Source organism: Coturnix japonica, chromosome Z (assembly GCF_001577835.2).
Source record: "Coturnix japonica isolate 7356 chromosome Z, Coturnix japonica 2.1, whole genome shotgun sequence".
NCBI classification, from domain to species: domain Eukaryota; kingdom Metazoa; phylum Chordata; class Aves; order Galliformes; family Phasianidae; genus Coturnix; species Coturnix japonica.
In genome coordinates, this window is record NC_029547.1 from 34796887 (window position 1) to 34810330 (window position 13444).

The following is a 13444-nucleotide window of genomic DNA, read 5'->3' on the forward strand; positions in this document are numbered from 1 at the left end:
GTTGTTCATTTGTTTTGGGTCATTCATCTTCTGTTCATGGCACTGTTCTAAACTGGGTGTCACGTATTTGCCACTGTCTTTCAGACTGCAGAGCCAGGGTTGTATTTAGAAAAGTGAGACAGGGATCTGTACCTTCATAGGAAGATGTTGAGGGGTGTACCTGTGCAGCATACTGCATGAGTTAGGTGGCATGTTGTGTGTGACTTGCTTTCTTTTACTTTCAGCTGACCCACATGTAAAGATTCATGATAAAGAGGGGAGAGAACCATCGAGTGGTCTGCACATTGTCTCTTTGTCACAGAGTTCCCTCTAGAGCTTACTCTGGGACAGTGGGTACAAACCCAGGGGAGCAGGAACAGAAGTGCCTCCCTTCTCTAACAGCGTGGTGTGGCATGGCGCGGCCCGACCACGTGCACTTCGGGAGAGGGGAAGGGAAGGGAGATTGCGATTGGGTCTATAAAAAAATGAAGGAGGAAAAAGTGATCTGAGAACGAACGGCAGTTTAATAACCCAATAACGCTAAACAACAACAAGAGAGTTTCAACAAAGAGAAAACCAAGTCTTCAGTCTCACCAATGAGCTGTGGAAGGCAGGAAGCTCCGACCACGCTGTCTCCTCGCGGGGATCCGGGCCAGAAAAACACCCTCCCCTTCCCGACTTCCCCTCCGGTGCCGCTCCCCACATGCCCATTTAAGTCAGTCCACAGAAAAAACAACAACAACAACAACAAAAAAAACTAGTCCCCTTAACTTCCATTATTCAGCATGATGTTCTGATGTGTAATACCAACACCAACCAAATTACAAAACCATAACACTCTTGATTGATTGGAGGGCTAGATTGTGAGGTGGGAAATGAATTCCTGTTCGGATGAAAAACAAACAAAAGTATGAGTTTAGCCTTTGTAATTAGGAATTTTAGAAGGGATGTTTTTATGCAAAACAAGGTTATATTTCTCCCTCTTTTAAAGTCCTTTATGAAGACGTGAGGAAGAGAACAGTCTTAGGGGTTTCTGATTTGATTTACTATGAGTTCTGAGAAGTGACTGCTTAAAAGCTAAGAGAAAATTTCAGAACTACCTAGTTACTGCATGAATTGGAATTAGTTGGACAGGCAGTGAGTAAACCTTGGACCTAAACCTCTCTTGGGAGGTATTTAAGGTAACTTTTTGTCTGGCCTTCCCATTCAGTAGCAGCAAACTATCTACCCACAGTGGTTAGTATGGCACAGAGCTTGATGCAGCTGTGGTTGAGGTCAAGTGCTCCCAATTCGACCCTCTCAAGGGCTTTCTCTGTGTGTTGCCAGTGTACTGGTAAAAATGACTTTAAACTCTTGTCAGCGCAGTTACTGGTGCATGCATCACAGTCCCTCTCAAATAAACCTGTCACAACACAGAGTCAGCAGCTAGAGAACAGTACAAGGGCAGGCCTCTAGCTTTCCATTCGAGCATCACTAAACGTGCACAGAGTGCCCAATTATTTCAGCATTATTGAACAAGCCTACAGGAGGACCCAAGCCTTGCTACATTACATTTTCTTCAGTAATTTGCTCAAGTACCGCTGAGGACACTTAAAGGGCTTAAAACGGTGGCTGCAACCAGTTTCCTTTTCTGGATTGTTAATTCAGGTTTTCTCTTTCAAATTAACTCTCACTGCATGCTGTGCAGTAGCGCTGGGAGAACTTTTTAACGCTAATTTTCTCAATTTTCAGCTTTTTTTTTTTTGCATTATATAACTGCTTTTATAGTTACATATGCTTTGATTAGACGTGTACATGGTGTGTTTCTGCTAGCAAGAATAAAACATAATAGCACTGTCAGAGGAATAAAACACCATTTTTACTAAAATTGGAAAATTCCCTTTTTTTTTTTTAAAAAAAAAAAATTGTTGTTGTTTCAGCCTGAAGTTTACAGACAGCGTTGCATCCAAACATATGGACGTTTATAAAATGCCAGGGTGCTTTTGAGCATTGATACCTGAGTCAGTCAGTCATATTGGCTGATCTGACTGGTTATGTAGGATTGTACGGGATCAATCAGACATCCCTATGCTTCCTGAACAAATTCAATATCTGTGTTCCATTTTTCACAGCAGCAACAACTCCAGGCCCAGCATTTGTCACATGGACATGGTCTCCCTGTACCTCTCACTCCGCATCCCTCAGGCCTGCAGCCTCCAGCCATCCCACCCATTGGCAGCAGTGCTGGCCTTCTGGCACTGTCCAGTGCATTGGGGGGGCAGTCACACCTCCCAATCAAGGATGAAAAAAAGCACCATGACAACGATCACCAAAGAGGTGGGTGCTGCCAGATGACTGCATTGTTTCATTCGTTTCTGTTTCCTTCTTTCTCTTTTAATTCTCCTGCTCCTATTCTAGGCAACAAACAAACAAACAAGCAAAAGTTTGCAAGAATTACTAGCTAATTGCTTTAGTATTTATTGCCTAGTGGTAGCTAGAAGGTGTGTTCAAATGGTGGAGTTCCAGTTTTATGTATCTGGCTGTGCAGTATTAATAATTAGCTGCTAAAAGCTAACATCTGTACAGTTTATTATTTAACAGATATCAGAATTCTTTCTTCCAGGATGTATAATTTTATATAAACTAACAAGTACTTTTCCTATTTTCCTCCTCATATCCTACTGCCGCCTTCTTTTCTCCATGCGCATGGTGACTTCTCCACATGCAGACAGAGACTCCATCAAGGTAGGACTCCATTTTATAGGTGGGAGGAGTGGTTCAAAAGAGCTGCAGAGTACATTTGTTTGACATGGCCTGTAGTGGTGGAAAAGGTCACCAGGACTGTGATCCTCACGCTCATTAACAGTCTTGCACAGGCTGTGTATCACTCATTAGAGCTAGTATTGCAGGTCATGTACCATCCAGTGAGGCTGGCCATAGCACTCCTCGTCTTTGGCTGGCTCCTCAGCATAGAGGCTGTTCCTGGATATGTTAAAGAGGGCTACCCTGAGACTCTTTATAAGCTTATGAAATGGAAATAATTAGTCAGAAATTTTGAGTCTTTGGCAACTGTAAAACCAAAATCCTGATAGGTCTACATGATGCCATTTCAAGGCAGTTATAGAAAGAAGGGCTGAGTCACTTGCAGAGAAAATATGGGTTCTCTCATGCCTGTTGTTTCAGCAGCAGCTTGCTGACTGAAGAGGAAGAAACTACCATTCCCTGTTCTGCAGGCAGTTTAAGAGCCCTGTGTTCCCCTTCTAAAAGTCAGTTTTCAGGCTGCAAATGACTCTGTTGCACATGTTCATGTGCTATCCTGTGAGTGGTAGTGTTTATAAACAGATGTAACACATATCTTGCAGCTCGTGTAATTTCGAGCATTCAGCAGTGTGTACTGCAGTGATTTAGCTAGCATATGTGTCTGGATCCCTGTCAGTGGTTCATAGTCATCAGAGTATCACAGAGGCTCCTAGAGTTTTAATGCCATAAGAGGGGAGGTGTATCAGGGCTCTGCCCTCTCCTGGATCCATCAGGTCTCCTGTCTGCTGCTGGCCATTTACTGGCTCGCAGCAGAAGCAGTTGTTGCCAGTTGCACATTTTACCAGCACAGGCCTGGGTAGCTGGATGCAGTTACAGCTTAGAGCTTGAACAGCTTTCACAATCTTCCGGAGCACAAGATTAAGCATTTTTAGATGATTGTGAGTGTGAAATGGAAGAGGCGCTTGTATTACAAAGGGCAAGACGTGCACCCACCTTAGTGAACAATTGCAACTGATTTGTCAAGTTTTCAGTGGTGCTTTTCTTAGAAATATGTGATTTATTCTTAGGATTGGCCAAAAAGCAGAAGTGTTCACAGCACAGGTCTTAGGTGCATTTGATGAGACTGCCGGGAATGGTCAACAGGATATCCTTAGGGCTTCATCATAGATCCAGTTTTCTTCAGTGATTTATAAATGATTTGGATTCAGAACTCAAATGCATACTAAGCCAATTTGTAGCTGGTGCTACAATAGAAGGATCTGTTGAGGGTAGAAAGGGCTCCTCATGGGGATTCTGACAAATTAGAGGACTGGGCAGTCACAAATCACATGAAGTTTGACAAGAGCAAGTGCTTAATTTTGCGCTTGGAATGGTGCAGCCCTGGATATTTGTATAGAGTGCAGGATGAGAGACTGGAAAGCATCCCTGCAGAAAGGGGTTTGGGGACTGTCCTTGACAGTGAGTGGAACAGGAGCCAGCAGTGTGCCCTGGCAGCCCAAAGGGTCAACCAAACCTGGCATACACCAGGCCCAGCACTGCCAGCAGGCGAGGGGAGGGGCTGTCTGCTCTGCTCTGTGCTGTGTGGCCTCATCTCCAGCTCTGGGTGCAGCACTGGGCTTCACGATGTAAGAACATAAAACCATTAAAGAGCATTAAAGGAGGGCTACAAAGATAATGCAGGGTCTGGAGAAGAAGGTGTATGAGGATCAGCTGAGGTCTATGGGTCTGTTCAACCCAGAGCAAGGCCGGCTGAGGGGAGGCCTGATGGTGGCTGCAGCTCCTCACAGGGAGCGGAGGGGCAGCGCTGAGCTCTGTTCTGTGTGACAGTGGTGGGGCCCGAGGGAACGGCATGGAGCTGTGTCAGGAGTGGGGCAGCTGGGGGTTAGGGACAGGGTCTGCACTGGAGGGCGGTGGGCATGGAACACAGGCTGCCAGAGTTCAAGGAGTGGTTTTGTACAGTGCTCCCAGAACTGTGGTTTGATTTCTGGGAGGTCCTGTGGGAAGCCAGAAGTTGGGTTTGGTGATCCTTGTGGGACCTTTCTAACTGAGGATATTGTGTGATTCTGTGTTAATCAAGTGCTAAGGACAAAACCAGGAGAAGCACAGTGCTGGGCACAGAATTTGCCTGCTAGAGTCCTGTCCCCTTGGGGGCTGCTGTGCACAGAGACATACCCTTGCCTTTCCAGCTCCTACTGCTGGGGACATGCCCTGCACCCATCCCCACACATCTATTCTGCCACTGGCAACTTTGCTGTGTCCCCACAGAATGAAAAGGAGCCGATTGTTGTCAGTTTGACTGTTAGCCACATGGTTCTGAATAAGAACTGGGAGCTGACAGGAACTGTCAGTTTTTACTGTGAGCAGCAAAGGCATTGAAGCTGTCTATCTGCAAACATAGGACAACAACATGTCGGATTTCACTTCATCTTCTTTGTCATGAGAGCTAGAAACTGGAATTACTGCTTTGTGCAGTGAAAGCAGGCACAGATTAATTATGATTTCAGCAGAACATCCCCTGTTCACTCTGAGCAAATAGTTTCAGTAGATCTTTTTTCTTTTATCCTTGCATCTAAACAAAAACAAGTAGGGCAAATGTCCAAGCCTGTGGATATAAAAAAATACTTTGTTTCTTACAGTAAATTTGTTTACCTGGATACTTGAAATCACAGACTTAGGAAGGTGAATGGATAGAACTGATTGTATATCACATATGACTGTTTAAAGTATATTATTTAAATATGTGATTATGTAAAATGTATTAGACCTGTTTCTGTAATATCTGTGGGATGCTGAGGTTTTTATGCTGGTATCAATATTGTGGCAGTTTATATAAAAATGCTGATTTTGTTTGGTTGATCTGAAGTTACTTAGAGTGATTCAAACACACTGTTAATCATGCAGCTTCTGAGACTGAGAGGAGGGTGTCACCACTTTGTACCAATTTATTTTGAAATGATAGATGTTTGTCTCATACTCATTCGGGTTGTGAGTTGCCTTGTGTCTTGGGATTACAGGGCTTGCTTCCAGCTTTGCAAGGTGAAATAGTTTGCTAATTTCCTTAAATGTTTTCAGTGATGCCCAGAGTAGCAGTTAGTCGCTTGTTCTATCGATCTGTCCTCCCTCAAGTGGCTCCTGGTTACGAGAGGCTTTTTATGATCGTCTGCTGTGTGACTTTAGATGTTTTTTGTCAGCCAGAACGTGCCAGTTGCCAGCAGCTGGAGTCTGCGTGCTTGTATGAAATAATTTATTCATGCAGGATAATACTCCTTAACATTTAACAGGTAATGAACATGACATAAATTTCTTGCTTGGTTTTAATTTTTCCCTTTCCTTTTCTAATGTGCAAACAGGCAGCTCTGGTACTCTAAATAATAAGTAATTTTTGGCCATCTGTCAGAAGGATATTTCAATACAAATTTAAATTAATGGTGCCTGAAATTTTTTTATAGCTCCTCTAAAAGCCTCTAATGTGCAGAAAATTCTGAATCTGCTGGTAGTAATTAGTGTAGCATGTAATGAGGATATGGGCAACATTATACAGCCCCAGTGTAACGTTTTGATATGATAGCAAAATTTTGATTTATACAACGTTGTGCCTGGGTTTAATTGTTAGAGACACTTTAAAGTGTTTTCTTGCTGATACAGATTATTAGGCAGGGCAGATTTTAGAATAGCTCATGAAGTGCAAATTTACGCTTTAGTGTACACTTCAGATAATGCCGGTACCCAACCGTTGGTACAGAGGAGCGTGGTGTAGGTGTAGCATTTCCCCTCTCTGTTTCTTGCCACTGCTTCTAGTGCCTTAGATTAGTTGGGCAGTTCTGATCAGGAAAGTTGTATTCTCCAGTTATGCTCACTGAGATCCTATTCCTCACTGAGATCCTGCCTATAGTGTATATGCTGTGCTGGGAAGCTTAGGCTTCTTTTTCGCAGGGGTACTTACTGTGTGAGATCTATCCCTTTCAATGACCAGAGCAGGAAGGAGAGGACTGGGCTGGTGATACCGCTTGTGTATGAGGTTTTACAGGTTCTTACTGTGGCAAGTAAGTTGTTCCTGTCACTGGTGAGCACTGAGGCCAAGATACTGTGTCTGGAACTGGAGACTAAGGCAAACTGGCATCTGAAGTCTGTTTCTTTTCAGGCACAATTCTATTCCACTTTGTATCAGCCTTCTAAACATGATGTGTTTTGCCTGATAAGACAGCCCAGGCTTACATCATTCCTATCACCTCCCTGGAGTGAGCAGTTTTCTGCTGAAACCAAGTAGGGACTTTCCAGATAATATGAGATTGTCCAAAAGCTGTTCCTAAATAATAGATGATCATCTACACAGCAAGCTCTGTGGAGGAGGGTGGCTTTGGGAACTGTTAGATTTCATGTTGGTTTTAGTCCCCTTGAATCCCTCACAGTCTAAAGTGTGAAATATCGCTAGATGCAGTAAACTGGGTCATGGGTCTGCTCTCCATGCAGACAGGGAAGGGAAGGGCAGCAAGCACAAAGGCTGTGCTGAGTGCAGCAGTGGCTTAACCAGCTCTAGGGGAATGTGATGTGTTTAGGTACAAGGACAAACAAACTGCTCAGCAGTTAGCTGTGTGCCTTTTCTGAGAAGTCTTGATATGTCACCTTTATAAGCTACTAAATGTATTTGGCTTTTTTTAAAAAAAAAAATAAGTAAATAAATAAGTAAAAGGTTTTGTGGTGTGCTCTTACTTTCTAATTACTCTCATAAGGGGGTTTTCCACTTCCTGTAAGGACTGCTCATGCATGAGGCAGGTCATTCTTCCTTGCTTCACTCCTCAACTACCTTCTCTTGGACAAATTTGACAAAAGTTTCTCTGGTTCCTAAAAAAATCTCTTTGTGGAAATTACATTCTGAAGTACCTTAGGAAGCAGTTTGTGTGCAAACATTTATCAAGTGCTGACAGTCTCTTCCTGTGGCTCTGTATGAGGCACCTGGAGTAAAGCAGCTCTAGATATCGGCTGATGGTAATTTGTCACTGCCCCTAATATCTCTTAGTGAGGTATTCAGGAACTTCAAAGTCTTCTGAATCTTGTACACAGGATATAGCTCTTGCAGCTTTTTCTGTATCTGTTATTAATCCATCCTTATACATATGATTATGTTATTTGTTTGTGGGTTTGGGGTTTTTTTGTGTGTTGCTTTTTTTTTTTTTTTTTTCATTTGAATTGTAAGTTATATGGGGCTGAAACCATGTCTGTAGTAAGACATGCAAACATGGTAACTTTTGATTTCTGTGTCAGATTTTACTGCTCCAGCAGAAATAAGAGTCCATAATTAAAAGCTGAAGTCTTGTGGCAGAAGTAAAGCAGCCTGTTTGTGATGCCTCTGGAAATAAAGGCTTACATGAAAGAATTATTTTAGTTTCTGAATTAACAAATCAAATGCAGATTTGAGATGAATTTCTGTCTAACGTGTTAGTTGAACAAGAAGTAGTCTGTCAGGGCGTATTCAGGTGGTGTTAGCAGTGAGATTACTTTTGCCTTAATCTTTAGGAAAGCTAGTAATTATACATGCAGCAAATACAGAGGAAGGGGGCTGGTGTGAGTCTCATGTTCCATTTACATTTCTTGTGGCAGGTGCTCTAGTGCTTGTGAAAACCTGAGCCTGTCTTAATATAGCTTCTTGAGCTGTTAGCCACTATTAAGGTTTTAGACCTCTGTTCATGTAGTGTGTAAGTAAGAGTAAGCTGCTTGCTCTTGCAGTTGTTATGTGATACTTAAAGAAAGGAGAAAGAAAAAAAAAAAAAGGCTGAATGAATGTAATACTAAAAAAATAAAAATAATAACAAATATATATGATCAGCTGTCTGAGTATCTCCAAATGTAATTGCATTTCTCTGACTTTATTTTTTCCTTGGTAGGGAACACCACAAACTGATGTGTAGTACTGTGGTACTGTAGTAGACTTCATCTTAATTGTCAAGCATCTTTTATGTGAGATTTCCTCCAGTGATGTGAGTCTTGCCAAATGCTGTTACATTCAGTTTGTATTTAACAAGCCAGAGAAACATAGTTATCTGTTACATGCCTAAAGAAAGTTACATAATTTATTTCCTGATCATTTTATTTTGCCACTTTAATACCACTCTGCTGAAAAGCACTTCACAGTCTTGTAAAAATCAAAACATATTTCGTATTCATGTCACAGCTTTTGTGTGTGTCTTTCTCTGCACAGAAAAAGGGTGTTGCGTGTATTTTGCTTTCTGTAATGATGAAATGGTAATTTGGAGCTGAACACGTTTTAACTAAACTTTGCTCCACAAGAGTTGTGTTTTTTGATCTTCATGGGTGTTTTGAGGGTAGCGTTATCAAAATATAATGAGTAACTTCTGTTGACTTGTGGTACAATAATTTGTTCAGTATTAATTGATATCTGCCTCTGGGCATGTAAGCTGTGCTGAACATATCAGGTGCCCTAATTCCAGAAAATGTGTTGTAATTGTTTGTTTGTGGAACAGATGAATAAATATCTGTGGGGCATAGCTGGTCCTCAGGTGGTGAACGTGAATGGATTAATGATGTGATTGGTTGAGACATGCTTGTTTGTTGCAGTCTCGTCCAGTAACTGTCTGCTGAAGCAGAACAAATATTAATTAGCAGGGTCCTGTTTGTTGTCTTGGTCTATCTTACAGAGCTGATGTTTTTGGCATTACTTTTTTTTTTTAATTGCAATAACCTTTTCATGGCTAGACTTCATTCAAGTCTGTGGTTTTTAATGGATTTTTAAAACAAAACGGAACCTCAGGTGTATCTCTCTTCTTTTTCTTTTTTTCTTTTTTTTTTTTAAAGTTGCATTTCTGTCATTCAGTGTCACATCATTTGCGTTTTTAATGGGGTCATTTCGGAATTTTAATTTAGTATGGAATATTCCCGTGAAGGTAGAAGGATGTACTCTGTTATCAAAGAATTGGTTGCTTCTGCCTCGTCTGATGGTTTCTTCTCCTCTACCCAGTGGCTTTTTAATGACTTCTGTATATGAAAGTATGCTGGCCTCTTTCACTGCATTTTTGTGCCTGTTACAGCAGTGTGACTCTTATTCAGCAGTGTGCCCACATTTGGATGAACTCCTACAGTGCTTCTCACTATTAAACTTTATTTTGGCACTTGGTGATTTAGGGTAACTCAACTGTTCTCTCTCCAGATGCTTTCTTCACCTAGGAGGCAAACACTTACATGGGCTGTAATTTCTAACCTGAGCAGATGTTTAATTATTTCCATAGCAACAGACTATGATGTTGAAAATACAGGATTATGACTTCACATTGTAGAGCAGGAAGAGGAAGTTTGCTGGTGTGGGGAGGTGGGTGGAAAGGCCTTCTCCAGTGTGAAGTCTTTGACAGTGTAATAGTTGGAAGGAGCTAAAGGGAGGGAATACATTTATTTATTATATATATATTTGATGTTCTCATTATAATTTAACAGTGGAATTAAGATCACATATTAAAAACCTGTACACTTGGCATTTGTGGCTTATACCAGTTTACTCAGGGTGAACATGTCTGGAGTAGAGCACCTATCTGTAGATTAGGTTAAATAGGTATTAGTCAAAGTAGTGGGAGAAAATGGGTAGCATTCATCAACTTTTATCAAAGTGGAAACAAACTACATGGCTGCATTTTTTTTCTGCATTATTTATGCATTTTTCTGCATTATTCTGCATTTTAATATTCTGCATTTTAATTTTCTGCATTATAGATCTGTGTTGGCAACGTGAACAGCTCCTTTTCTCTGTCTAGCAATTCGTATTTTGAGTTATTATTAAGACCTTTGTATCCGAAGTAATTTGAGACATCCTGTATTGTAATGCAAAACAGTGGATTCGTTAGGCACTCTAAATGTATTAGACAGAGAGAAGGAGAACAGATTACTTTGTAGAATCAGCGACATGGGTGAAAGGCAATGAAACTTGCTGTCCTTTAGCTAAAGTCATTGACTGCTAATTGTAGGTTAGTGTTTGCATTTCATTGTTCTTACTGTCTCTTCACTTGCACTGGGAAATAAGTATATTCCCAGAGTGTTTCCAGTTTCTTAGGTTGATTTTAGAACAAGCAGGAGGAAATGAATGGTCTGACTAATTCCTACGTTGTTACAAAAGACTGTTGAGCGCATCATGAATTGCTAAGTTTTAGGTGTGTTTTTGAGGGAAGAATCAATTATGCTGGCCAGTGGGAATCAGCAGGTGAGGAGAATTTGTAGGGAAGATCCACCATGCCTCTCTCCGGTGCACTTCTAATTGAGTTGAATAATTAATTTAATATCTGAAGCTCAATTAACCTATTCTGCCTAACAGTTTGAAAAGTTCTGTGTTTTTTTCGTGAGCGACATTTGGCTAATGTTAATGTTAATGTTTTTTCAGCCAACTAAGGGAAGAAAATAAAAATGTCTCCATAGCAACAAAGCTTCTTTCTAGATGGTTTCCTAAGATATGCCTGAACCAGAAGCAGATGTCTGATTTGAGAATCTTGCCTCCTTCAATGTAAACAAATAACTTCTAGGCAGGTGTTGGAAATAATATGGAAATCCTATTAAGGGGCCCTGGGTTCCTGTCACTCAGGAAGCCCTTGCCACAAAAGGGCTGGTTGTGTGAATAAAGGCGGCAGAGTAAATTCTTATTAGGCTTTAGCTTTTCCCAGGAAATGATTGTCTCTGGGTGCTCTTTCTCCCGCGAATCTGAATGTAAGCTGTTTCTTCTAGTGATTCCCTCTGCTGCCCTCGCCTTCTCACTCTCCATTCCGGCCAGATTAATGCTTGATGTGCGCTGCTGCTGCTGACAATTACGGTGCTGGTGCCACAAGAATTGTGACATTTGTGATGGTGACCCCATCCCTCGTCGGCAAGCTCCAGGTCATTGGTGTCTATGTACAGGCGGTACTGCAGTTCCACATGTACCACCTTCTTCAGAGTGGCTGCAGTGGCAGCCTTGTCTTGGTGGGGTCATGAGTGGCAGAATCCAAAATGAGGTTTCCAGATTCCTTGTAATGTGTGTAGGAAGTCAGTGTGCTGTTTTTTGTTGTTGTTGTTTGTTTGTTTGTTTTTCACCCCTTTCAAAGTTGAAAGTAAAACACATCGTGCCCAGAACCAGTAACCTGTCCCTCTGGTGCTGTGCTCATGCTGGCACCTCCCCGTGCCAGGCTTAGCCCAGGCCCTGCCATGTGAACCCCGCTAGTGCGGAGCAGCCTCTCTGCAGCCTGCAGGTGAAGCCTCCAAGGTAGTGTAAGCAGGGGTGGGCACAGGGACATGCTTTCTGGAGTTTTCAGGCTGCAAACAGAGACCAACCCTTCCTTCCCCATCCCTCCATGCAAATGGTATGCATAGCGATGCTCTTAATCACACTCAGAGGGTTAAATGTGAATAAACACAAAACAAGGCTTCTGAAAAACTTGGCAATTACCATGCTGTGTTTCTCGGAGGATAGCCCCGGAGACGTACTTCATAAAGCCAATAAAGCGCACACTGGTGGTCTCACGTTGCCCTGGCAACGGACCACAGGGCACCCTGTGTGTGAAATGCATGAACATGTGTGAATTAATCGTTTTTTTGTTGTTGTTGTTTTTTGTTGTTGTTACTGTTTGTTTGTTTTTTTTAAGTTTGTCCATTCGTGGGTACTGGTGGGGCTGTGCTAGTCAGTGCCTGTGCCAGGGCTACAAGGCTACCAGGGCCACCCTGCTGCTGCTTTTGCCCATGTCCTGGCCGCACTCCAGAGGCAGTGGACCTGTCATGCTTTTGTAGGATGCTCATGGCACACTTGGGGAAACGAGCCAGTCTGGGTGGCCAAGGGTTCACTGACCTTCCATTGAAAGACTTAAAGTGATTCCTTCTGTCTGCACTGCAGTTTACTGGAATTCTCTGTTCTCCTGCTACACTCTTACGGGATGGCTGCAAGTAAAGAGGCACAGGGCTGGCTGCTCTGCAGCATTGAGGTGCACCCTGTGGGCAGCCTGCTTGCCTCTGTGTCTTGGTCCTGCAGCACCATACCCAGGCACAAAGCTCGTTCCCAGCTGCACAAAGTAGTGGGTGTCCCTGCCACCCTCGTCCTGATTCAACAGGCTGCAGGCAGGGCTGGCAGCTTCTTGCCCCACCATATTCCACCGAGTCTCCGGGAGGACTGTAGGGGGAACACTGTGTATGTCGTATCGGCGGCTAATGCTGGATGCAGCCAGGGTTTTATTGAAGTACTGAGAGTGAAATGCCGCTCTAATCTGCTAATTGCATTATGGGGACGGCAGATTGCTCTGAATCACTTTTTTTCTGAGCTGCAAGCTTATCAAAGAGTACCGAGGTGCTTTTAAGTGAGTCACTGCAGCCGGCCGGACGCTGCTTGTTTGCATACGAATATGAGCAGGCACAGCTGTACCACTGTTTCTCTGCCTCTTGAGAGGCAGCAAATGCAGCTGTGGGAGTTTCCCGAATGCGTGCTTATGAGTAAGTGGGGTGAAGGGGTGGGAGAAGGGAAGGATTTCGACACGGCTTGTTCCTTCTTCTGCTCTCAGGATAAGTGGTCTGCCGCAGCTTCTCTGTGCAGTAAAGCTGGCATATTTCAAGCTAGTTTTTGAAAGAGGGCAGAAAGCATTTTCTTCTTAGGCCAAAGTAATTAGCAGTCATGATTTTGCTGAGGTTGTCCAGCCAGTTGTCTGGCTGGTGGCATGGCACAGCTGTATGGAATTGGGGCCAGGAGATACCTCCTAGGTGGGCAGCCCCAGAAGCT

General features: G+C 42.9%; 1 protein-coding gene across 2 annotated transcripts in view; it reads left to right on the forward strand.

Moving 5' to 3' along the window:
* Positions 1 to 13444, forward strand: part of TLE4 (TLE family member 4, transcriptional corepressor) — a 100536-nt gene that overhangs the window by 52371 nt on the left and 34721 nt on the right. The window contains exons 6-7 of one of the 2 annotated variants that reach the window (XM_032441279.1): positions 2094 to 2295; positions 2687 to 2703. In XM_032441279.1, coding sequence (XP_032297170.1) covers positions 2094 to 2295; positions 2687 to 2703 — 219 coding nt within the window. Of the gene's footprint in view, positions 1 to 2090; positions 2296 to 2686; positions 2704 to 13444 lie in introns of both variants that reach the window. The other variant, XM_015849189.2, reaches the window with a different exon arrangement.